This window comes from Amphimedon queenslandica, unplaced genomic scaffold, assembly GCF_000090795.2.
Source record: "Amphimedon queenslandica unplaced genomic scaffold, v1.1 AMPQUscaffold_13097, whole genome shotgun sequence".
Classification (NCBI taxonomy): Eukaryota; Metazoa; Porifera; class Demospongiae; order Haplosclerida; family Niphatidae; genus Amphimedon; species Amphimedon queenslandica.
In genome coordinates this window covers 42,558-68,037 of record NW_003546667.1, presented here as the reverse complement: position 1 = coordinate 68,037, position 25,480 = coordinate 42,558, and the positions used below count along the sequence as shown (strand labels likewise).

The 25,480-nt window shown below is 35.8% G+C and overlaps 6 protein-coding genes across 7 annotated transcripts; 3 read left to right on the top strand and 3 right to left on the bottom strand.

Annotated features, from left to right (window-relative positions):
- The first annotated feature begins 8 nt into the window (after positions 1–8).
- LOC100631544 (cystatin-B-like) lies at positions 9–4,247 on the top strand. Of its 2 annotated transcripts, none has more exons than XM_020001235.1 (3): positions 9–134; positions 179–280; positions 1,903–4,247. In XM_020001235.1, the coding sequence occupies exon 3, from the start codon at positions 2,274–2,276 to the stop codon at positions 4,122–4,124; it is 1,851 nt and encodes a 616-aa protein (XP_019856794.1). In that variant the 5' UTR covers positions 9–134; positions 179–280; positions 1,903–2,273; the 3' UTR covers positions 4,125–4,247. The 2 variants fall into 2 exon arrangements, with proteins under 2 accessions (XP_019856794.1, XP_003389363.1); XM_003389315.3 differs by having other exon boundaries at positions 20–134; positions 1,903–2,134.
- Positions 4,248–5,041: 794 nt separating this feature from the next.
- On the top strand, positions 5,042–7,750 carry LOC100632173 (phenazine biosynthesis-like domain-containing protein). Its single transcript, XM_020001238.1, has 3 exons — positions 5,042–5,271; positions 6,770–7,305; positions 7,490–7,750. Exons 1-3 carry the CDS (start codon positions 5,105–5,107, stop codon positions 7,681–7,683), a joined length of 897 nt encoding a protein of 298 aa, XP_019856797.1. The 5' UTR covers positions 5,042–5,104; the 3' UTR covers positions 7,684–7,750.
- A 79-nt stretch (positions 7,751–7,829) lies between these two features.
- On the bottom strand, positions 7,830–9,724 carry LOC100631921 (regucalcin-like). The gene is made up of 4 exons (XM_020001237.1): positions 9,633–9,724; positions 9,315–9,584; positions 8,534–8,698; positions 7,830–8,422 (listed from the first exon to the last, which is right to left on the bottom strand). Coding segments are annotated over exons 1-4 (939 nt in total). The 5' UTR covers positions 9,634–9,724; the 3' UTR covers positions 7,830–7,919.
- Positions 9,707–11,010, bottom strand: LOC109585245 (regucalcin-like). Its single transcript, XM_020001236.1, has 4 exons — positions 10,919–11,010; positions 10,578–10,847; positions 10,353–10,526; positions 9,707–10,294 (listed from the first exon to the last, which is right to left on the bottom strand). Coding segments are annotated over exons 1-4 (948 nt in total). The 5' UTR covers positions 10,920–11,010; the 3' UTR covers positions 9,707–9,791.
- A 1,638-nt stretch (positions 11,011–12,648) lies between these two features.
- On the top strand, positions 12,649–19,531 carry LOC100631796 (uncharacterized). The gene is made up of 16 exons (XM_020001234.1): positions 12,649–13,009; positions 13,167–13,348; positions 13,556–13,635; positions 13,726–13,880; positions 14,984–15,066; positions 15,164–15,261; positions 15,480–15,582; positions 16,687–16,864; positions 17,123–17,284; positions 17,783–17,867; positions 17,919–18,015; positions 18,627–18,736; positions 18,894–19,035; positions 19,085–19,168; positions 19,221–19,330; positions 19,381–19,531. Exons 1-16 carry the CDS (start codon positions 12,676–12,678, stop codon positions 19,418–19,420), a joined length of 2,043 nt encoding a protein of 680 aa, XP_019856793.1. The 5' UTR covers positions 12,649–12,675; the 3' UTR covers positions 19,421–19,531.
- A 3,867-nt stretch (positions 19,532–23,398) lies between these two features.
- On the bottom strand, positions 23,399–24,795 carry LOC100631414 (cystatin-B-like). Its single transcript, XM_003389314.3, has 3 exons — positions 24,688–24,795; positions 24,539–24,640; positions 23,399–23,579 (listed from the first exon to the last, which is right to left on the bottom strand). The coding sequence occupies exons 1-3, from the start codon at positions 24,766–24,768 to the stop codon at positions 23,460–23,462; spliced, it is 303 nt and encodes a 100-aa protein (XP_003389362.1). The 5' UTR covers positions 24,769–24,795; the 3' UTR covers positions 23,399–23,459.
- Positions 24,796–25,480: the final 685 nt, after the last annotated feature.

Here is a 25,480-nt window from a genome sequence, read left to right as displayed (position 1 = left end):
CATACAGTCATACTGCTGACTGTGCTGAGTCAGTGAGTCTCTGTCTGACTTCTAAGTGAAACATGGCGGTCGTAGCTGGAGGGTTGAGGGACGAACTACCTGCCGATGCGGCCATACAGAAACTAGTAGATAAAGTATAAATCAGTTTATAATGTTCAACTATTGAAAATATCTTCAGGTTAGAGTATCCGTAGAGGAAAAGTCTGGTAGAAAATTTACTGAGTTCAGGGCCATTGCATACTGCACTCAAGTGGTAGCAGGAGTAAATTACTTTATTAAAGTAAGGAGCACTTTGGGGTCAGTGGTTCAAATAGAATATACACCAACCTATTTTAATTGGGTGCCCTTCCTAGGGTTAGGTTCGGTTAGGTTAACCGTTTGGTTAATGGGTTGGGAGAATTTCAGGTTTGACTTTACTTTTAGCATGGTTGCATAGATATAGAGCAGTTTCAGTGACGTCACCTTTTGACGTCATAATTACTTCTGTATGGCAAAAATTGATGAGCCTCATTTGTTTACAGCAGTAAAGTTGCTTCTTCTACAGCTTCTTTCATATAGCACAAGGCAGAAAAGGAGTACAATTCTAGCAGTAGTAAGCAGAAAAGTAGCGATAGCAATAATTATAGGAGTAACAAGACAAGACTGTGTTCACTTCAGCCGCTTCACTGGTTCTCTATCCGAGGACTTTTTGCTTCCTTTGCATCCCTGGGTCCAGGCAAATGAAAGAGCAGCATGAATTAGCTATGCTCATAGTTAAGGAAGCCTGCCAGAAGAGTTTATAGCGCTGTACAAATGAATGGCAAAGTAGCCATTTTGCCATACGGAAGTAATTATGACGCATTCCGTGACGTCATATGAAACCACTCTATTATACACAGAGCAATTTTACTAGTAGCATCTTTTAATCTGTGTCTAAGCCTCTCTTGTTTTTATCACAATTTGTTTCAATTAATTTAAATAATTATTTAGACCATTTGGTCGTTTTTTTTAATTAGAATTTGGAAACAGCTCACATGAGTGCGTTATGAAACCAACTTAGTTTACCAAGATCTAGTTGATTGATATTGAAATTTGAATACTGTAATGGAGACGAATGAAGATTGTTAAAAATTCTTTTTGGGACTCTAGACTATATATACCCGAAAGTTTTATGACAAAGTATCTACATTTATGGATATCTATGCCTAGACTGAGACGTTTTTAAGGTGCACATCTAGTTGTTTGAGAGTAACGGCATCCTGGCTTATTAATAGTCTTTGTTTTTAAACACTATAACTTTTTAAAACTTCCATAAAAATACTAATATACATAAATCCTTAGTCCACTATTAGAAGTAGCCATAAAGGCTCATACTAGCTTGTCTTGTCATCCAATGTAGTTACTAGAGTCCCACAAAGTATTTTTTAACAATCTCCATTTGTCTCCATTACGATCAATCTTAATTTTTATTTTTTAATAATTAACCAGTTCCTGAAAAACTAGGATGGTTTCAATGCGTAATGCGCTCACGTGAGGACAAACTGCCGGAAGTATTTATACTTTATTTTGGTAAATTCATGAAATTTTTTAACCCTTTTAAAATTCCTGCATTACTCTACTCATTGCTTTATTTTTTAAAAGTTGTTTAGGAAGTGTTAATTAAAATTATTACTAAATATTTTACTTGTAGCTGTTGTTATGCTTTTAATCCTGATTTTGTGATCTAAAACATAACTTTTATTCACAGGATTTTCACTCATTTTAATGAACTAGTGAAAATAAATGGAAGAATTTTTGGCCTCATTTATGAAACTTTATTGTCTAACATTCATACATGTATTTATTGTTATTGTTGCATGTTATTTGTTATTGTTGCTATTGTTATTGTTATCGTTATTGTTACATATCTTATGTTTCTTATAGGTATGTGTTGGTACTAATGATTACGTTATGTTACGTGTCTATCAGAGTCTTGATCAAGAGGTAACTCTCAGCTCCTACCAGTTGGACAAGAAAGAAAGCGATCCAATCGAATATTTTGATTAGAAATATTGTTGATATTATTTTTTGCTATAACGTGGATCTAATTGCAATTTTTATCATTAGTTAAATTATCTGTGGAGGTTCTTGTTAATGAATTGTTTGTGGAAAAGTATTATTCCTTGCTAGTCAGGCATGTTTTTGGTTGGGTGACTATTATTGCATTAATTTACTGGCTCATTTGATTTGCGCGTTATTTCTGGGTGGCCGCCTACGGATACGGATCGAGGACTGGAGGTAAAATTTATGAAAGAATGATGAAGGAAGCAGTTCTCTTTGTGTTTGTGATCACAGCTGTTGTACTTTTAACTGAAGGAGAATACGTGAACGAACTGTACGTAGAAAATTATCAAGGCAACGAAACGGAGATAAAATCTTGCTATGGAGGTAAAGCCGAGTGTAACGGGAGTAATATCATAAAGGTTCAGAGAGGGTACTGGGTTGGCCAATGGAAAGACAAAGGCTGGGTTATTGGACTCTGCACTTTCTGTAGAAGCTTTTACAACAGCACAACCCATGTAGGTGAGCTAATGAACGTTAATTTACACAACCAGTGTGCTGACAATCGTGATCAATCATCAGTGATGTGCTCTACTTGCAATGAAAACTATTCAATTGCCATTAACAGTGAGAACTATGATTGTGTTGAGTGTAACAAAAGTGAGATGTGGCTATACTTCGTACTAAATGTTACCATCCTTTTGGTATTTTTGCTATTCATCTTCATATTTGATTTCTCTCTTGTTTCTGGTGCATTAAACCCACTTATCTTTTTTGGACAAATGACAACGACAACATTGAAACTGGATATGTATGGGGCCATTCCAATAAGTAGCAGTTTTGTTAATAGCACAGCGAATTGTTATCAGATCGTAAATGCATTTTGGAAACTTGATTTAACGTACTTTAAAAACAATTTCTGTTTTGCCAAAGATATGGAGATGGTTAGTGTTTTGGCTTTAAAGTACATTGTGGCATTGATGGCTTTACTACCAGTTGTCGCCCTGATATTAGTTGCTAAGAACTTAGACAAAATATCAGACTCTTTTGGGAGATGTCTTCGACGTTTACACTTCTCAGAAAGCATTGCAGCTGCCATTGCAAATTGCAGCTGCTTTAGCAGGCTTGCTTTCATAAATCGAATGATACGTTTTAGAAGAGACTCTTCTATCCCAACTCTTGTTGCTGCTTGTGTGATACTGTCCTTCCCAAAATTGAATATTATCACATTTTATCTCCTAGCACCAACAAACTTATATGATTCAGATGGAACAGTTATTGATAAAGTTTTGTATTTGGAAGGAAAATTGGAATATCCCGGTAACATGACGCACTGGAGGTTTGCTTGGCTGGCTATATTTTTTCTCATCACTGTTATCATGGGATTTCCATTTATTTTGCTAGCACTAAGATACAATCATACCGAAAGGCAAAACAATGCTTCCACAAAATTTGGTCACATTATGTGGTATTTGGATAAATTTCTTGACAAATGTCTTCTTGTCCCATTCCAGAAAGATCTTAAAGACAAAAAATACAGAAGAGGAACTGGGCCATGCTCAAAATTCAAAATTTGGAGATTTTCATTTGGAATTCATGACTATCGTTGGTATGCTGGTTGGTATTTGTTTCTCCGTTCAAGCCTATTTGCTACTTCAATTTTCTCAATGGATTATGCTAGTCAATTGATTTTACAGCAGATCTTAATCACACTTGCCCTGGGAATAACAGTCACACTACGTCCATACAAACAGACGGTTCACAACAGGCTGGATGCCTTTATTTTTTTGCTCATTCTTATCATCAACTTTACTGTATTCTACCAATATCAACTCACATTTAGTAAATCACCGAGCAACCAAGTGTATATAATTCAGTATGTCTTAAGCTTCATTCCTTCATTCCTAATACTCATATACTTCTTCATTAAATTGTGCAATAACTGGAGGAGTGATCGATACTCAATGCACCCACCAGAACTATATTATGATCAATCAAGTTATTTTGTCAACCAAAACCCAACTGGATGTATTGAGCGTTATTTTTGTAGCTGCAACTGTACATTATGTGAGCAAACACCATTGATGACACAAGCAGGCCAGTAAACAATAGCAAAGTGACTATAGATTTAACATAATGAGTAATTATTACAATAATTATTAATACCTGTAGTATATTTACAATAGATTCATAACAAAGATTTTAGATCTATGTGCTGCGAACTTTAATTTGTGAGTACTCTACTATAGCTCCAGTTGTGCATGGCTTGGCATCGTAGCTATTATAACAGCCAGTCAGACCCTGCCACTGTTCCATAACAAGTACTATGGTATAAGAGAAATTGAAATAGATCTGAAAAGTATGCTCTTGCATGCTTTGGTTTTGCCTTCCCATCAGTTGTGCAGTTATGCATAATTGTCAATTTGACGGTTTGCTGTAGAACATATTGTATAAAAGAAAGTACTACATAAATACTATAATGAGTACTACTAGTACTAGTACTACTGTATAAGAAAAGATGCTGTTGCATGCTTTGGTTTTGCTTCCCATCAGTTGTGTAGTTAGGTATGCATGATTTCGAATTGTCAATCAGACGGTTTACTGTAGAACAAGCTCTAGACTTAAACATTCAAATTCTGGGATGAGCCGGCTAGCTGTGTAAATGAATTAGCAAAGCTGAAAGTAAAGCAGTAACTTACAATAATAGATTATCATTATTTTCAATTCAAGTTCCATAAGTAGATGTGTGGACCTGTGAATAGTCAAGTGGTCTAATAAGTAATTTAATATAAGAGAATGAATAGAATTTGAGATAGGTTACTCTCCTTTACATAACACACTTTTCATGTTCATGGCATTATTTTTATTGATTCATGAGTAACTTACATCCATACTGCATAGTTATGTCTGAGTGGAACACTGTGAACATATACATGAAGCCATAACAATGCTTACCACGCCCAACTCGTTCAGTATAATTAATTATAAACAATAATATTTACAGTGTCTGTCACATGCTATTCCGACTTTCCCGACTCTCGAGAGTTATTCCCTGCCAAGCTATCTAATTGAAGGCTAGTATCTAATGATGGAGGCCTATGTGGTGGATGCATTTAGCTCTGGACCGTTCTCTGGCAATGCTACAATGGTCTGTATACTTCCAAGAGGTTCAGTTGTGCGTGATGATCTTTGTCAGAAGATTGCAAGTGAGATAAATCTCTCTGAAACAGCTTTTGTCAGTTTTGCCCCAGTGTAAGTAGTGCTAATGCATGTTGTGTGGGTGATGGCATCATTTGACATCTTACATTAATTTTTCTAAATGTAAAATTTAAGTGACAAAATATACTGTAGATCTGGAACCCATGAAATGAAGCACCATGGTGCGTGGACTCGCCTGCTGAGATTCACCTGAGGGATAATGTGTTACTTGTACTGCCCCCATCATGATATTATATATATAAGCAACTTGATATTAAAAAAAAGGATAATAGATTTTGACAAAGTGCAACAATGCAATTAGCCAATTACTGCACTGATCCATAAAATAAATTATAGGTGTGGTCAGCACCTAGCAGTGCAGTGCAGATAAACATGGCACGTGGGTAGGAGAAAGAAGAAAAGCTGAAATTTATTTTTGCATCTGAAGGTTTATTCAAAGAAAAAGTAAGCACAAAAAATTTGCCTGGATATTTAAAAGAGACTGAGATAGTTTGGTTGCTCTTGCTTTCCCCAGTTCTGCCTCAAAATTTTTCGAAGAGGCTAAATCACAAACTTTGAGCAACTGTAACTCGCAAACAAAAAAGAGATTAGAAAATCTCCACATATTTTTTAATCTAGGTACTTTTCTCTACCTATCAATGCTAATCTTGACCTAATAGAGTGAAACACGAAGATTTGGCTAGGAAAAGTGGTCTATTCTTGAAAATATTCAGCTTTTGCTACCACGGATTGCTACGAAAATACAACGGAGCTAAATAAATTATCTTTTTCTCAAAGCTTAAAAAGAATTATAACTCAGGAGAGCTCAGTAAAAAAGATATTGACTAGGAATTAACAGGAATTTTTGTGACAGAATGACAGACAGAATGGCAACCCAACTGCTTAGTACCCGCCTACGCAAGCGTGGTGAGTCCAAAAATAAATGGCTATTTTGAAGTTTTACCAAAATAATGAATAGTTTACATAATTATGCATAAAAAAATTTACACATGTAATATCTTTACAGTAAATAATTTTACGTTTAACACTGTTATACATATAGCATTTTAATTAGGTGGGGTTTCATTTTTCCATTTGGCAATTTGCAAGTGAATATTAAAACTATCAATCATTAATGTGCATGCTCATGCAGTAATGCACATGTAGACAAAATTTAAAAAAACACCAATTAAATTTTTGTAGCAAAATCGCCATAGCACTGTACTGTAATTTTACATGTGAATAATTACATGCATACACAAGTATTATGAGCTTGTGCATTAATGACATGTAATCATTTTCTGTGTGTTGTTAACTTTTTGTTTATAAAACTAACCCACCACAAAACATAGTACTCACCCAAACTAATCACAGTGACATCAACTACTGACACTATTTCTATATGGCTAATGACAGTGATTCAATTGGTTAATGAAATTTATTTATGGTAGAACTATTATGACATCTTAGTTTGTAGTTACATTAATTTGGGCTCAAGTACTAGTCGAATTAATTATAAGTCATTAAATAATTTATTTCTTTTTCCACATAGGATTAGCAACCATTGTGATCTCAAGACTTCCTCCCATTTCTCATTACGATGGTTTTCCCCTACATGTGAAGTGAGTATGTGTGGACATGGGACTTTGGCAACTGCAGCTGTCATTTGGACAGTATTTGAAAATATTAATAAAGAGCTGTACTTCAACACAATGAGTGGTACACTGAAAGCTACGAAAACTGCATCAGTCGATGAGACCCTATTTACTATTGATTTGCCTGCTTCAACATGTGAAAGGGCTAATAAAGATGACTTTGCAGAACTGATTAAACTAGTTGTTGGTAGTTCTGATATCTCTGACTGTCAGTATTGTAGTGCCTCAAACAGACTCTTAATTTGTTTGCCTGATGGAACAACACGTACTCAATTAGAATCTTTGCCTTTGCCTAATTTTACAAAACTCTTGGCTTTGAGACAGAGCAAAGTTAAAGGGATCATTGTAACAGTGAAATCCAATGACAAAGATTATGATTTTTATTCAAGATATTATGCTCCTTGGTGGGGCAATAATGAAGACCATGTTACAGGTATGAGCATAAGCTCTAATAATTTTATATAGTTATTTATCAATACAGCATAAATTTAAAGTTATAACATTGACACATTTATGTTAATATATTTCCCGTAAGGTCAAAAATGACTCTGCTTTGTTTATACACTTTTATTGCTATGTAATCCTAGGAAATTTGTATCATTTGTTTAATTTTTTAGGCGCTGCTCACACAACACTGGGTCCATATTGGAGTAAAGTGTTCCAAAAAGAGAGCATGAAAGCACGTCAGTGTTCCTCCAGGGGTGGCAACCTAACTGTTAAAATGAATTGGAATGAAAAACGAGTTCTATTGACTGGAAGTGCAAATATAACAATTAAGGGAACCCTTTTAGTTCCATTAGCACTTGAATAAATCATTGAATCTTTTCTCTTTTTGATTTTAAAAGCCAAAGTTGTTATTGAGGTTAATTAAAATGTAATATAGTTTTGCATCACTATAGACAGCAATCACAAAGAGGAGGTGTGTGCACTATACCTATTGTTACCTATTTGTCATCATTCATTGATAAAATGATTGGATAAATGAAACGCAAGCACACAAAAAAGCTAACCAGAATAATGAGTTAATACATTCTTCATACAAATGAATCACATACATTTAGAGTCATCAAACAAGTTAGCAGGTAACCCAGTGACTCCAAGACCAGTCACAGAAAATATACTACCAGAGAGAGGAAACTTCTCAATCTCTTCAGGTCCAGCATTAAACAATCCTGAAGTCACATAAAGTGTGTCGTACTTTGGACCGCCAAAACAACAAGACGTTGGCTTTACAACAGGAACTTGAAGCTCCAACAGTTTTTCCCCTGTCACTGGATCCCAGCGAGTGACATTACTCTTTCCATTAGGTGAAGCCACCCATAGTTTGCCCTCGCTGTCCCTGCACAACCCATCGGGTAGGCCCAGATCTCGACTTGTGGAGTAATCGATGGCTACCTTTTGGTTGGATATGGTGGAGCTTGTCTCGTCAAAATCAAAAGAATAGATTTGTATTTTAGGAAGTGAGTCAGTGTAATAGAATGTTTTACCATCCAGACTCCAATCCAGTCCATTTGAAATACCAATACCAGATAGATGATGTTTAACAGACACTGCAATAAAGAATAGGAAAGATCAATAGAAATAGGAATTACACAAACATTGTACACATATGTAACAACTATAATACTAAAAAATCAATTTGATGCATATTTATGTAGTACCTCCATCATATGAGTATAAGTTTCCTTCAGTTGGGAATGGTGGTGGGCCAGAGGGAGGGCATAATGTTCCACCCCAGAATCGACCAAGTCTATCACACTTGCAATCATTGAATCTGTTATTCTCTTTCTCTGGTTCGACAGAAAACAGCTCCTTTAATATGTTACCTGAACATAAATTATAAAGTAAATGCATCACCAATTTAATTTATCAGTCATAAAAATTATATATTAAGTGCAAAAATACTAGTATGCAATTTTTTCAATAGCTCTAATAGTTATAAGTTTTTATTACACTTCCTGTACACATTAATGCCTTATGTTCTATCATATCTAGCTGATTGCAACTGCCAATTTTTGAGCTATAAACAAGCATCGGTTCCAAAATATCCTTAACTTTTCGATGCATAATTTTCTGACTAATTTGCACAAGAGAATTAGTAATGTCAACTAATTCTATTAGGCCCAATATAGTATGGGGACTTTAGCCGAACTTTGAAACAACTTTAAAAATTTGTAAAAAAATTCAATTTGATCAAAATCTACTCAAACTTTCTACACACCATAAGTACATGTATATGTAGCTGGAAAAATTTTTAAAATTTTGACGATTTTGGCAAAATTTAGCCTACAGTAATTTTCTCATGGACTCTACATTAGAGCAGCAACTCTAATAAAACCTTACGGCAAGCATCATATTCATATACATGTGCAATAAGGCTTGACATCGACAGGTGTATAGGCACATGGACTTTCAATAATAATTTTCATTGTTAATGCTCACCATTGTCACGATTAATGATACACAGTTTACGTCCAAGAGTCACTAATAATCCTTTCCCACTCTTGCAGGGTATAGCAATGCTAGGCTTCTCTTTCAGTTGAAGTTTCCTATTTATACTGTTACTACCTCCAGTTTCATCCAAACTGGTGAAGTTGACACTCATTCCATCAATGTCAACCCAAATAAGCTCATTTGCTTTTGGATCATAAAATGGAGCCTCACCGAGTTCAGCCTTAGCCTCTAGTAATACACTAACAGTTGGAGTAGTCACTATAGGAAAAGAATAAATTGTTCACTAACTATAATCACTGTGCTTACTTGTTTCTTCCAGTTTCTTAATTATCTGCTCTAGGCACACCTCCACTCCCCCAGGCTAACCACAGGCACAGTTGACATAGCAAATCTTAATTAGTAAAATCACATATCAGTGCATGAAAATATCAATGATTATAGATCTATAATATAACCATTTTCTATTCAAATACATTTAGAGTCATCAAACAAGTTAGCAGGTAATCCAGTGACTCCAAGACCAGTCACAGAAAATATACTACCAGAGAGAGGAAACTTCTCAATCTCTTCAGGTCCAGCACCAAATATTCCTGAAGTCACATAAAGTGTGTCATACTTTGGACCACCAAAACAACATGACGTTGGTCTCAAAACAGGAACTTGAAGTTCCAACAGCTTTTCCCCTGTCACTGGATCCCAGCGAATGATATTATTCTTACCAAAAGTTCCAGCCACCCAAAGCTTGCCCTCACTGTCACTGCACAATCCATCAGGGACACCCAACTCCACATTAGTAGAGTAATCAATGGCTACCCTTTGATTGGAGATGGCCGGATTTGTCTCGTCAAAATCAAAAGAATAGATATGTTTTGGAGGGAGTGACTCAGTAAAGTACAGTGTTTTTCCATCAGGACTCCAATCCAGTCCATTTGACATGCCAATGCCAGGTAAATGATGCTTAATAGACACTATAGAAAGAAGCATAAAACACAATTAAAATCGTAATAGCCTCATTTAGTTTAATACCTCCATCGTATGAATATAAACTTCCTATTTTATCAATGTGAATTGGTGGCGTACGGGTAGTAGGAGGGCACATTGTTCCACCCCAGAACCGACCCAACCTGTCACACTTGCAATCATTAAAAAAATTACGCTCCTTTTCTGACTCAACAGAGATCAATTCCTTTAACACGTCACCTGAAAATATAATTTTATTCTGTTAGATCTCAAGCTAATTTTTCTCTTTACCATTGTCACGATTAATGATACACAGTTTACGCCCAAGAGTCACTAATAATCCTTTCCCACTCTTGCAGGGTATAGCAATGCTTGGCTTCTCCTTCAGTTGAAGTTTCCTATTTATACTGCTACTACCTCCAGTTTCATCCAAACTGGTGAAGTTGACACTCATTCCATCAATGTCAACCCAAATGAGCTCATTTGCTTTTGGATCATAAAATAGAGCCTCACCGAGTTCAGCCTTAGCCTCTAGTAATACACTAACAGTTGGGGTAGCCACTAAAGGGAAAGAAAGAGCAGGTGTACATGTATCGCATGTATAATATGCCAGAAAATGATGAGCGACTTACTTTTTTAATCAGTGAACATTGAGCTATGATTGAGCCACACCTAGGAGCAATTTGCGTGGGCTTTATTATTATGATTTACAGATTTAGATCTAAACTTTTGTTTTATAAAAACTAATCTTTTTGTAAAAATGTTAAAACATATTTGCACTGTCTCAACAGTTACAGAATAGTGAACGTAACAACTTTTTAGGAAGAATGCAATCATTAATCTTGAGGCTTTTCATTTTCCCATTCTTCAGCGGTATGAGCTTCAACGGCATATCTCTTACTTCAAAAATACCCTCATTTTCCTCTAGATCTGCAGAAATAAAATCACAAGAAGTGATAGTAATGATGAGAGGATAAGAAGAGGACATGATACACTCTAGGGCAGTATCCAGAATGGTGCAATTTTTAATATATAGCTCTTTGAGGCGACGGAATTCATTTAATTCGGTCATCATAAAAGAGACTACATTAAGCCCTTCAGAGTCTTCTATTGAACAGCGCAACATCCATATGCTCTCTATGTTCTTTTGCATGTGTATTGCAGAGGAAGTATCGACCCAGTTATTCTAATCATGTTCAAACTTAAACGTGGTCAGGTCCACATTTTCAAGGTATTGTCCAAGTTGATGGGGAAAGATTATTTCGTTTAGTTCCTGTAAATCACAAACATCATCACTTTTCTTAACTATCAGTGTCTTCACTCGGCAAGTTGAAGGATTAAAAATGACTTCAAATATCTCACGACAGCAGCAACAATACCCACCAAGATCAACTGCAACAGACTCAACTGAACTGAAGAGCTTAACCAAATTAACCTTACTGTCCTCCGTGAGATGAGACATAGTGCCATAGTCATGGACATGACTCTGATCAAACACTTTCATGGACACCCCACAGACATTTACCAATAAGCTAATAACATGGTTAAGATCCACAAGCTCTATATATTCCCATGTATTGTTGGGGAGTTCTTTAGCCTTGAAAAATTCTTCCATTAGATCGAGATATCGTCTTGGAAAAAATTGTGCAAATGTGTAGCAATTGCGATCTTGATCGAGGTTTGCAAAAGGGAACAGAGACTTGTTGAAGCTTAATTCCGTAAAGAAAATCAAAGACAACATGGGCATACTCACACTGACAACCAAAGAATCCTGGCATGAATTCAGAAGGGGAGCTAAAGGCAATGGATAACACCAGATCAAAATAGCCTTCTTTTGGTGTCAAAGTTACATTAAAATTAGAGCCTAGATCTTGCATAGACATAATGCACTCAGTATTATACTCATTCTTCTTCTTTATAAGGTCAACTTTCTCTATATAGAGCTCTTTCCATATTTCATCCATTTGTATGCCAGAGACCACAGCAGGTGACATTTCCAGGTGACATTTCCAGGTGACATAAGTCGACAGCTGGTAAGAGAAGGAGGAGCTGATGGCGTATTCTACAAGGAAGTTGAGCTAACGCGGTAGAAGGTATCTCGTTTAAATGATCCACTAAGAAGACTAGGCACTGGAACTGCAGAGTAATTGGCACTAGGGTATCCATAATGAACAGCTGCTCACGCACAGTAGAGGCGAAAGTCGACTAACGAGATTAGATTCACTAGCTGTAGAGATCAGATCTATTACTGAGTTATAGACGAGTAAAAACTATCCAGCACCACAGAGCATGCAGAGCCCAGAGCTCGAGTAATAACACGAGTCAACACGTGTGGCCGGCTGCATTTACCGCCATTTTGAGGGTTAAGTTTAAACTGATAAACTCTAAAATGGCGACAGATAGCACTTCCAGCATTTCTTTGGTGCTGTCTCTTTTAAAGTGCAAGACTCGTTTAGAGAGAGAGAAAGGTCTTTCAGAGCTGAAAAAGTTGATAGAGACTAACCAGGCTCTCCCTGAAGATCTCAAAGACCTCCAGTCCTCTCTTTCAGTCATTTTGTCATCATCTGATGAAAGCAATACATGGGAAGAGAAGCATGGAGCGCTGTTAGCAACTAACCTCTTGATAGATAAAAAGAAAGCTAGTGAAGAGTTTAAGGATAACTTAAAAGGGCTAGTGAGTCATCTGTTGGAGCACAATGAATCAAGAATTCGATTATTAACTGGTTAGACATTGTTGCATGTTACTTCACCATTATTAAAATGAAAAATAAATTAGTTGTGATGACTGGCAGTTTTGTGAATAAAGTATATATTCTGCTATTTTTGTTCTGCCAATATATAAACAAAATGTATGGTGTGATGTCATGTGATTATTGCTAGGTGAAATCATTGGTGGATTGTGCAAGTGGGATGGTGTAACTGTCTATGAAGAATTAAGAGACGTCTTGTTGAGTGGAATAAAGAATAACATAGTGAGGGAGCTTGATCCTACCGATCATGCTGAGCTGGTCAAGAAACTACAAGAAGATAATACTAGTGAAGACCAAGAGGAGAACAGAAGTGTAAGGGAGAGAGAGGGGGAGGTGGGCTCAAGTAAAGGAAATAATGTTTATCATGTATAGCATCTTCCACTCAATTTACTCGTGTAGTCGTGTACAAATGCACTTGTAGGGAGCTCACAAAATTAAATTCACTTAAATAATTACTAATAGTTCCTAGCTATACAGATGACAAGAGTCATTAATTAGTTTTATTTCACTCATTTGTAGGCTAGTCCTTCACCTCCTCCTACAGCTTCTAATGTCTTTCATGAAACAGCTGGTTGGAAGAGCTTAGAGACTTACATGAAGTAAGTATGAGAGTAAAGCATTAAATTTTATTCTCTTGTTTAATGTTAATCATGTATTATCTTTTTTTGCTCTTCTTCTCTTCCTCACAGTGCTCTACAGTATGCTGTTGAAGGTTGTGGCAGCTCATTTGAGCCACACATTACATCAGAGCTCCTTGATCTTCTCTTCACTGCACTGGAACACATCAACAGGTTTGTACGTGAGACAGGATATAAGGTCCTTGCTGCCATTGTCAAGTGTCCTGGTAAGAAGTACGTGTACAATGTACATGTAGTTACTAGTATTAAAGCAGGGTTTCCCACAGAATTTTGCGTAGTGCTAATGAGAGCTCTTGTCAGTTGATTTTAAATTTGTTCCAAAATTTGACTGTACAAATTCTGCATGTGGTAACAAACTTATTTGTTATTAATGATGGAAAGTAATTGATTTTAGTGAGAACAAGCCAAATTGTAAATCTCTTGTTTGAGCTCTGTTGCAACAATTATTCAAAATGCCATGCATACCACCTTCTTTCTTACCTTCTCTCTCACTTTCTCTCTCTCTCTGACCCTCCGATGAATTTAGAAAATTTACTTAGTTGTTAAAAATCAGACAGAAATGATAAGGAGAGAATTCTCAATTTGTATAATTTTTTCTGATACGTATACATGTACATGTATGCATGTTCCATAGAAAGTTTGAGCAGATTCCGATCAAAATTAGATTTTTCACGAATTTTCAATGTTACTCAATAATCAGCCAAAAGTCCCTGTGCTAGTACATGGTCTGGAGCCAAATTTTGCAAAAATTGAAAAGGATAGAATTTTCCATTTTTATATTTTTTGCTACACATACATGTACATATATGTCTGTTGCATAGAAAGTTTAAGCAGATTTTTATCAAAATTAGATTTTTTTTGGATTTTTAAATGATGCTCAAAAATTTTCAAAGTTGACCATGCATAATCAGGAGTTTGTCCTGACACCATGCATGGTCTCAGGCCAAATTTTGTCAAAATTGATAAAGATACATTTTTATCATTTTTTTCTGATACATGTACATGTACAGTATGTGTACGTGTACTTGTTTTTTTGTTACGTAGCAACTAGCAAGTTTGAGCTGCATGATTACAATAAAATAGATTTTTTACAAATTTTTTAAGTTGCTTTAAACGACATTAATTGTCAACTCGTGAAGCATGTCGTGTAGCTCACAGGAAACCCTAAGCTAAAGTTTTTTGTGGATATTTCAATTGCATCCTTGAACTTTTTTTACACGTGCAGCTGTAGTAATTAGTGTTTTTCCCTTTCTCTTTCTCCCTTTTTCTTTATTACTCTTTTCTCCTCCATTTTGTTTCTGTTCTGTAGATGTGTCTGATGGTACAAAGGATAAGTATTCTGGACTGATAGCTGAGCAATTAGTAAAAGGATTGAGTGATAATTGGAGCCAAGTAATAGCATGCATATACATACAGTGTAGTTTAAAATCCACTCACATCTTTTTTATTAAAACAAAGTTTGACTTCATTAATGCTCTTTTTCTCTTAGGTAAGGATGTCTGCTTCAATAGCAACAAGAGATTTCTTAATCACATCATCCAATACGTCTCATCTCCCTCTCCTAATACCACCAATGTGCCTCAACAGGTACAGTATGTGTATATAGTACTGGGTATTTTGTCAAAAATTGCTAGGAAAGAAATTTTTATTTTTGATACGCATATAGTACATGTTTTTTTGTTGCATAAAAACTTTGAGCTGATTTCAATCAGAATTAGATTTTAATGACTTTTAAAATAATTGACAAAGTACATGTGTCTGTGTGTGTATACATTAGCATTTTGTTTCTATTTAATGCCCACCAGGTATTACATAGCTGAAGGTGTAAGGTTATATTCACAGGAGACATGGCGTCAAGTCACAATGGGGAAAGGAACACAACTGGTAGAAAACTACATTGACAAAGTGGTAAGGTAATTATTGAGATGTATTAATTGATGCCATGCAAGAGTTTGAATCAGATTTAGAGTTCTGAGCATTTATAGTAGCACTGAAATTTAGTTGAAAAGTACACGTCTATTGTTTCTGATTATGAAATGGCATATGCAATGCATGTACTGTACATGTACATGTATGTCCTCTATGTACACATAGTCATATACATGTACCGTATAGCGGGTAATTTTGGAGGAGATTAAATTTGTCGAATTTGGCGTTTTGATAGCCATTCGCCAAAATTAAAATCCGCCATTTTGAGCCATTATACACATGCTCAATGGCACGTGGCCACAAATTCGCCAAATTAAAATCCGCCAATCACCAAAATTCAGCAATTTGCCAAAATTTAGCCCCTCCAAATTTACCCGCTATATGGTACATTGTAAACTACATGTGCATGTAGAAATTATAACTGCAGTATTAGTTAATACCGTATAGCCAAAAAATTTCGTGAGGAATAAATTTTCGTATTTTCGTGATTACTGCTTGAATCACGAAAAATTAAACCCCCGAAAATAAATATTAATTGAGAGGCGTGGTTAACCACGCCTTAGACTAATAAACGTGCCCTCGTGTCAAATCGTGTTCTCGGTCAAGCTGATGTCTCTGTTACTCTGTATTGCTATTTTAAGCATACTGCCTAGGTCAAAGATGATCTTCCCCATCTCTGGTGTCCACACTGATTTGTAGACATGGTGCCCCTTGACACAAGAGTCCGTCTCAAACCATGTTTTAATTAAATAAGGCGTGGTCATTATTATTATTATTATTAAAATAAAATCACGAAAATATTTATCACGGAATTTAAAATTTCTCCATAAATTTCATTATTCACGAAATTTTAAGCCTCGAAAATTTTTGGCTATACGGTATACCATACATGTAGGAACAAATTTACTTATAGCTGTAACTAATGTACTACTTTCACAGTTTAGCAGCTTAAAGTGCGAAACTTCTCTCATATGTGTGGCTTGCTATACAGTATACAGTATATGTGATTGTGTGGCTGCTTTAAAATTCTTAGTGCATTGTGCTGGACTAGACTATTAATATTATGTATGCTATTCTCATTAGGTATCATTCTATATAAAGGAGAGTGAAGCGTCTAATCATGCAGTGAGAGAGGCAGCATGTACTTGTATTGCTGAATTAGGGAATAAGATATCACCAGATGCTGTGAGGCCTCATGTCAGTCAACTAGTGACAGCATTACTGGACTGCTTCCATGATGAGAGCTGGCCTGTCAGAGATGGTAAGAGCTTAATTGATTTTTCCTTAATGATTCTTGTATTGTAATTTATATCACCAAATTTTTGTTGAGGAAAAATTTTTGATAAAATTTTTGCTATGCTATCAAATGTAGAATCGTGAGGATTTTTTTGTAAAGTAAAATTTTAACAAATTGTCATTTTTTTCTAACAAAAATTTGGCACTATATACACTATCAAGAGTGACACTATACAGTGCACATTTTATAATTTCTCTTCTTTTCTCTCCTTCTTCTTATTAGCTGCTTGTTTAGCTTGTGGTAACTTTATTGCTTGTTTTCCTGACGAGTGTCATGAGTACTTATCTCAGTTATATCCGTTATTCTTAGCCAATCTTGAGGACAGCATACCCTCTGTGAGACAAGGAGCTGCTGTTGCTATTGGCAACCTAGTGAAGACATATGGTAAGAAAGAGCCAGATAGGGGGAGGGATATAAATTTTAGTTTTTGAGTTAGACGTTGTACCTTTTCCAATTGTTTTACTCTGCATAATAAGTACATGTACATTGTACATACATGTACCGTATAGCGGGAAATTTTGGAAGGGATTAAATTTGGCATTTTGATAGCCCTTCATCAAAAAAATCTGCCATTTGAGCCATTATACACATGCTGAATGGCACATGACCACAAATTTGCCAAATTAAAATCTGCCAATCACAAAAAAATAGCAATTCGCCAAATCTTAGTCCCTCCAAAATTTCCTGCTATACGGTATGTATTGTACATGTAATTTTAAGACATTTTGAGCAATGCTGATCATTCTGTAACAATGGCAGTTCACTTTAAGCTGAAGCTTAGTGTCTGAAACATGAAATTTGAGGCTCTCGGATTTGATTTGAATAAAGTTGACATTTTTTATTTTAGTAGTACTGTAGGTGATTGTTTAAATTATATTTCAGGTACTGAAGTCGAAGATAAAGTCATTAGTGTCATCAAGGAATGGCTCCCTCTTGTTTCCGAACAACCACCTTCAGTTGATAGCAGGTTTGACTGGTTCGTAAAACTGGCTGTGTCATTGTTGATATTTCCTACTAGTGATCCACTTCATCCTGGTTTAGAATCCGGTCCAGCTGTTTTTGGAGTTGTGAAGAGAATCCATGACAATGACATGGATACCCACAGCAACCAACAGGTGAGGATGTGTTGAGACTACAGAGTGAATCCTACTCATTCCTTGCTAATCTTTGTAATTAATTTGAAGACTCATAATAATATGGTAGGGTATTTAGCCAAATATTTAAGCGACTTAAGAATTTACTTTTTAATCGAAACCAGTTCAAACTTTTTGTGCAAGATAAGAATATTTATGTGCATCAGAAAGATATAAAAATGGAGATTTTTTTTCTCTTGTGACACAGATTCTGCTCCTTACATTTAAGAAAATGAATGGTCACTTGTTACAACAAGGCTGCAAAAGTCGTGGCAGCCATTTTGAAGAGGAGTGAATCCTACTTAGTAATGCTACCGCATTACTAATAGTAGGATTGTCATTGGTATGGATGAACAATAGTTAATCAAAATCCTACTATGTAACCTTTTTAGAAGTGAATCTCAATACATGCATTTTAGTTCCATTCTAAAATTTTGAAGCAACTTAAAATTTTTATTAATCCCAGTCTTGATTGGAATCAGCTCAAACTTGACACATATAACATCAGCTATATTATTACTTTATTTTATACTGATATCAAAAATGTTGTATTGTAGTTGATCCCACGTCTGATCTCACTTTATGTTTGTTAGATGTATTCTTGTGGCTCACTGGCTCCTAAAATGAAGAGGAGAGGAGGTGGTGGTGGATGCATGCACAGTGACTTCCATAAACCAGCCCAGCCATGGGAGAAGAGTGAGGGGTAAGAGAGAGAGAGGAAGGGAGAGAGGTAATACATGTACATGTAGGAGGTATACTTGTATGTGTTGTACATGTACACGTATGCGACAATGCTTATGGTCAAAATTTTATGAAAATTTTAAAAGCTAATCCTTTTACACTGACTTGTATCTATCTAGTTGTATTCACCTACTGTCAGAGTTGTCTAAAGTGGATCGGTCTCGTTCTAATGTTGCATTGCTCCTCCCATTACTAGCAGAGACAACTGGACACAGACAATACATCCAACACTGTAACCACATGGAGACACTAATGAAACAAGTGAGGGAGAGAAGGAGGATGGGGATATGAAATTATTATTTTTATGTAGCTTCCTGTTATAGCAAAGTCACTAGGCAAGAGAGTATTCAAGCAGCATATTGAATTATTTTTTGATGGAATATTTTATGGAATCGTATGTCATGTGTTTACTATACATGTATGTTAACTGTTTGTCATTATGGCAGATTTCTTCCAGTCCGCAATTAAAGATGGCTTCATCTGATTGTGTTCAATCTCTTACTGCACTGATTGGTCCAATGATAATGAGAGGAAGAATAGAACAATATAATCCTTCGTAAGCCAATAAGTAAAATGATTGAGGATATTGTATTTTTATTATTATAGATATTTATCACTTCTTGATAGAACTGACCCTATACAGTAACTTATTCTCTCTTCCTTTTCTTTCTTTATTAAATACTTATCATTATTTTCAATAATTATGATTATAATTTATTACATGCAAATGTTCCAGTAGAGATACTGACAAGTGGCAGCTCTGTTTAGGTTATTATACAATAATTATACCCATGAAGTTTGGATATGTACATGTACCTTATCACTATTTGGACTTTAAGTAAATACGTAATACTGTATACACGTGTACATCATCACATCATGATAAGCCTTGTTGACATAATTTTGAACATACATAGATATAATGCAAAAGATGCTGAGTTCGAAAGGTTAGCATTCCTTCTAATACAGTTTGATGCTGCTCGGCATTGTCCTCCTTATCATGTTACACAATGACTTATCTTCCTTCTTGCCAATCACACATTCTTGTTCAATTAGTAGTACTAATAGTTACTACTAGAGTACATTCTCTGAATTTTTGGCACTACCTACAACATCATGTCTGACATCGCTAGTCAGGCTCTTTTGAATATTATAAAAGGAGTGAGGAGTAAACAGTAAACAATTATTACAAAGAGGATAATAATCAGCAGTTCTAATCTTGCTCTTTAAGAACATTTGATGATGTTGCTAACAATACCTGCATGTACTGCAGCCTGTACTACCTGCAGTGATACCACATCATACCACTAATACTGATACCAATCAATACAACACTAATGATGAACTACTCAATGCTACAAGGAACAATGATCAAGATATTCAAGAAATAAAACAGAAAATGGATAGTATCATTTCTTCTCTTTCTCATATCAAGGAAACTGCTACCTCTAATGCTGGTAGTAAAAGACCTTATCATCTTAAACAATGATTTATCTTCCTTCTCTCCTATCCCTACTTCTTGTCAAGAGATTAAGAACAAACAACCAAACAGTCCTTTTGGTGTATATCTACTGGCAACTAATGATGGAACTTAAAGTGTTTACTGTAATATGGAGGAGCTGTGTGGTTCAGGAGGAGGATGGACAAGACTAGCATATCTGGATATGACTGATGCTACAGTGAACTGTCCTTCTGGGTCTAGACTGTGCCAGTCAGGAGGAGTTAGAGCTTGTGGTAGAGCAACATCAAGTGGAGGCAGTTGTGTATCAATTCAGTTCCAATGGTATCAGTTACTCTCAAGTGTGTGGTAGAGTAGTGGGGTATCAATATGCTTCACCTGATGCAGTTTATCCAGGAAACTATGTATCATTGAACCACATTAATTCTTATTATGTTGATGGTGTTAGTATCACTCATGGGTCTCCTTGTCAACATGTCTGGACACTAATTGCTGGACTACTTGAGTCCACTTATTTTTTACAGAGTGGCGATTATTGTTACAATTTTGCTTGTTCTCAAAGTAGTCCTCAAAACTCAACTCTTCAGTCTTTCATTAGTAATGACCACTTCTGTGAATCTGGTAATCCTGCTACTGATGGCACATTTTAATCCATACTCTATACATCTGATTCATTGTGGGATGGTAAAGGATGTGGTGGCTCTGAAAGTAATTTTTGTACATCTCGTCCTAGTCTTCCATGGTTCAATAAGGTACTAAGCACTGACTACCTTGAGCTGAGGGTGTGTAGAGATTAGCATACAGATAATGAAGATGTTCCTGTTAGCTTTTATGAGTGGACAGGGCATTTCAGCTTACTGTGTACTTTGTTTATTTCAAAATTATACTAAAGACTTTTATTTGCAAAAATAATGTAAAAATCCAGAGAAATTGATTACTGGCATATCTTACATGCAAATAGCCTAATTGATATTCTTGGCTACTGCTAAAAGCACATGAACATTTTGGAATGAGTTTGGGCCAGCAAAAGTACATGCAAGACATCATTTCTGATGTCACTAGTCAGGCTCCTTTAAATAATATAAATCAGGGACTAGTAAATCACATCACAGTCTACTATGATGCTACTCTGTGCTATTGCGTTCATTATCAGTTCAGCCAGTAGTGCTACGTTAGCTCAACAATCATATTCCTGCAAGCCTAATGCTGTATCATGTAATGACATAAAGAAGTACTGGCCAGAAAGTCCTTCAAAGAATTACAGCATTGTAACTAAAGAAGGAACAACGTATATTTACTGTAATATGGAGGAGCCGTACTGTGGTTCAATAGGATGGACAAGGCTAGCATATCTGAATATGTCTGATGCTACAGTGAACTGTCCTTCTGGGTTTAGACTGTATCAGTCAGGAGGAGTTAGAGCTTGTGTGAGCAACATCAACTGGAGGCAATTGTACATCAGTTCAGTTTCCATCTAATGGTATCAGCTACTCTCAAGTGTGTGGTAGAGTAGTGGGGTATCAATGGGGATCACCTGATGGAAGTAATCCTAGTCATGGTAGCTCTCAAAGTCATAATGATACTAATTCTTATTATGTCGATGGTGTTAGTATCACTTATGGGTCTCCTTGTCAACATGTCTGGACACTAATTGCTGGACTAAGTGAAGACAGCACTAGTCATGGTGGTCATTACAATTGTCCTTGTTCTCAAGGCAGTTCTCAAAATTCAACTCTTCAGTCTTTCATTGGCAATGACTACTTCTGTGAATCTGGTAATCCTAATATTTCTAGTTTCATACTCTATACATCTGATCCATTGTGGGATGGTAAAGGATGTGGTGGCTCTGAAGGTAATTGTTGTACATCTCGTCCTAGTCTTCCATGATTCAGTAAGGTACTAAACACTACCATTACTGACTACCTTGAGCTGAGGGTGTGTGGAGATGAAAGTACACATAATGAAGATGTTCCTGTTAGCTTTTATGAGCTGTATGTCAAATGATGAGAATATACTGATGAACAGTTTGATGGATATTGTGTGTGTGTGTGTGGGTGCTTGTGTGTGTGGGTGCTTGTGTGTGTGTGTGTGTGCATAGTTGCTGTTAGTTACATGTACTATGTTAATGTTATGTTATTTTTGCTGTATTGCTGCTCATGTCAATAGATGAGCCTCTAGTCTATATAGGGTACAGTTTTAAATATTTGTCATCATATCTACATTATCGTTACTTAAAGCTATTCTATAAAATTAAATAATAATTATAATTGTGTCAACTCAGTGTTCTTATTTAGAATCTACTTCTGCACACATGGAACTGATGTCATACGTGTCTAATGACATCACTATATAAAATGAGAGATGTCAATGGCCAAAGTTTTTGAAAAAAAAGCACCTTGTTTTTTAGTGATATGTAGCTATTTTTATAACAAGAAAGAAATTATTTTTAGCTTCCTAATTTTTTACATTTTGATCATGAAGATGGAATCACTGCTTTGATGGCTGCCTGTAGCTATTGTCACCACCAGGCTGTTGAAGTAAAGGTCCGAATAGTGACATTAAAAATAATATTGCCTCAGTGCATTTGCTTTTTCCATATCTTGCTCTATCTTTTTCACAAGTGATGATACACAGCATCAATTGCAATGCAATCAGGTAATTATGCTAAAAAATTTGAACTTTTGATTATCTCTCCTAAATTCAATCATATTCACAATATTGATAATGTGAAGCTTCATTCATTAGCAGTGGCAGCACTTGTACAATAGTTTTGATGCAGTTGCAATTTTAATGAAGAATTGTGACCTTACACCTGGAACTAAAAATAATAAAATACAGCATTGATTATCTATACTTTTAAATTATATGAATCATCACCACATCATCTACCAGTAGTATCAACAGTTATAACAGTGAAAGTATATTCTGTACCATTGGTTGAAGGTACTGGTAAAATCAGATCTAGTCATATCAGTAGTGGTATAATTAACACTATCAGCAACACTAGTAATCATAATAATGTAGTCAAACAAGGACTGGTTGCTTGTAAAGTCCAGGACAAGGTAGATAAGAGCCAAACCACAAAAATGATAATTTATGATAAGAAACCTTGCTGGTCAACCACTGATTTGAAACATTCATCAACCTTTCAGACTACAGTATTAATTTTGTTTATAAAAACAATTTTAACTCTAATTCATTTATTACAACAGCAAAATTTAAATTATTAAAAATATTCAATTGGGTCATTATCTTTCTTGTCCAGCTGGTAGGAAGTGAGAGATACCTCTTCATCAAGGTTTTGATAGATACGTAACATAATGTAATCATCAGTACCAACACATACCTAAAGCCCAATAATAAATAATTATATAATATCTTACGAAATAGTACTAGTGATGCACCGATACCAATACAAATATCGGTATCGGCCCATTTTTATCAAAATCGGTTGATATCAGTATAGCCAAAATAAGTTACCGATATATGAACTGTTGATGAGAATAATAATTCTCAATAAAAATACCATAAAATGACATAAAAAAACAGTTGGAGTACATAAAAATCAGAGATGCTACAGTTTTTGAGAAGAACCTACCAATTTCAATGCACACATATTTCCAATGGTAAGCCTGAATCAACCAAAATAAACTGTCAGCCTGTGTCAGCTACATGCATGATTATTTCTTGCCGTGCATTCATTTCCAAAATACAACAAGGTTACACCCTCCACTAATTTACAAACTGTCACACCAAAAGTAAAATCGTCCCAACCCCTTAACCCTAGAGGGGACCCTAACTAAAAATATTAATAGACATGAGGTGTAGTTCTAGTTCCCAGGTTGGTGTATAGACCCTATAGGGCACTAACTTCTAGAAGCAATTATAGATACCGTATATAAGACACTATTCGTAATCTTCCGTATCCTATCCACATTCTTTAATGAAAAAATTTCGAAATTCTCCTGCTGGACAGCAAAACCAATGGATAGGAGGCCAAAAACAGCATTTGTGGAAAAGTTGCTTCAAGTGCAATGAAGCTTTTTCTCAGGAGACATTCTGGGCTTTATTCTTCACAGTTACTGGCATTTATTGCCACTCAGGCAATCTCTGGAAGCCACGAAGGCCTCTTGTTCCTTGTTTCCCCATGTAGCAGTAGCTACACCTCGAGCTACACTGTAACTTGCCGTCCAAATCATGAGTGTGGGTGGATACCGTAATGCAATGACTACTTGCAGAAATTAGCGCCCCATAGGGTCTATATATATATTCCATTTGACCCACTAACCCCACAGTGTCCCTTACTTTAATAAAGTAATTCATTCCTGCTACCAGTTGAGTGCAGTATGTAATGGCCCTGTACTCAGTAAATTTTCTACCAGACTTTTCCTCTACGGATACTTTAACCTGAAGATATTTAACAATTATTTTTTGGACATTATAAACTGGTCTACTTTGTCTGCTAGTTCCTGTATGGCCGCATCGGCAGGTCGCTCGTTCTTATTCATTCCTCCACAAATGATCTCCGACTCCATTTTTAGATCACGTGAAAATTTTATGACGTCACTTGGCGGCATGTAGTGATGGGCGATATGGCCAATTTTCTTAATTTTCGATAACGATCAATATTGGACTTTTTAAGGAAATATCGATTATTAACGATACGATAACCACACCTTCATTTTGGGGGCGTGTCAAGGGTGTGGCTAATGATTTTGGCACAGATATAACTGTACTTGTCATGAGAGAAGATCATTTTCATGCTCTTGAACTTGGTTCTCTTCTTATTGGGGTAGGCTGAGCTAACAACTGGTCAGTTGCTTCTTTCTTGCAGTTCAACAGTGCAATTACTTATTAAAATTAGTTATTTAACCTTAATACATGGGCGTGGTCAATAGATCGATGAAAATTGCATAAAAATTTCGATAATGATTCAAATCGATTCCGTAAAATATCGTTTATATCGATAAAGAATCGATATATCGCCCATCACTAGCGGCATGGAACCACCTGGCCATCCATTGCTAACTGCTAAGCGAGCTGCTAAGTGGTGAAATCCATTTTCTTCTCTCTCTTTATTTCTTTTTCGGGGTAAATGGAAGGCAAGAAAGATAAGGAGGAGAGTCAAAAGCTATCTGCTCTTACATTTCTTTCTGACTATGGACATCTTGAGATTATTGAGAGACAGTGTAACTCTTTACTGTTAGCTTTAATCAATGAAGTACATACATATGTATCATTATTACT

Bases quoted from the DNA above. Each gene is read 5' to 3' on its own strand.
- LOC100631544 (XM_020001235.1), top strand. From the start codon at position 2,274: ATGATGAAGGAAGCAGTTCTCTTTGTGTTTGTGATCACAGCTGTTGTA.
- LOC100632173 (XM_020001238.1), top strand. From the start codon at position 5,105: ATGATGGAGGCCTATGTGGTGGATGCATTTAGCTCTGGACCGTTCTCT. The intron at 5,272-6,769 runs GTAAGTAGTGCT...TTTTCCACATAG, and splicing joins TTTGTCAGTTTTGCCCCAGT to GATTAGCAACCATTGTGATC. The intron at 7,306-7,489 runs GTATGAGCATAA...TTAATTTTTTAG, and splicing joins TAATGAAGACCATGTTACAG to GCGCTGCTCACACAACACTG.
- LOC100631921 (XM_020001237.1), bottom strand. The intron at 8,699-9,314 runs GTGAGCATTAAC...ATTTATGTTCAG, and splicing joins TATCATTAATCGTGACAATG to GTAACATATTAAAGGAGCTG. The intron at 8,423-8,533 runs GTACTACATAAA...TCTTTATTGCAG, and splicing joins CTTATACTCATATGATGGAG to TGTCTGTTAAACATCATCTA.
- LOC109585245 (XM_020001236.1), bottom strand. The intron at 10,527-10,577 runs GTAAAGAGAAAA...TTATATTTTCAG, and splicing joins TATCATTAATCGTGACAATG to GTGACGTGTTAAAGGAATTG. The intron at 10,295-10,352 runs GTATTAAACTAA...TTCTTTCTATAG, and splicing joins TTTATATTCATACGATGGAG to TGTCTATTAAGCATCATTTA.
- LOC100631796 (XM_020001234.1), top strand. From the start codon at position 12,676: ATGGCGACAGATAGCACTTCCAGCATTTCTTTGGTGCTGTCTCTTTTA. The intron at 13,010-13,166 runs GTTAGACATTGT...GATTATTGCTAG, and splicing joins AAGAATTCGATTATTAACTG to GTGAAATCATTGGTGGATTG. The intron at 19,169-19,220 runs GTATGTCATGTG...TCATTATGGCAG, and splicing joins ATGGAATATTTTATGGAATC to ATTTCTTCCAGTCCGCAATT.
- LOC100631414 (XM_003389314.3), bottom strand. From the start codon at position 24,768: ATGGAGTCGGAGATCATTTGTGGAGGAATGAATAAGAACGAGCGACCT. The intron at 24,641-24,687 runs GTAGACCAGTTT...AAATATCTTCAG, and splicing joins TACAGGAACTAGCAGACAAA to GTTAAAGTATCCGTAGAGGA. The intron at 23,580-24,538 runs GTAAGGGACACT...ATTGGGCTTTAG, and splicing joins GAATGAATTACTTTATTAAA to GTATGTGTTGGTACTGATGA.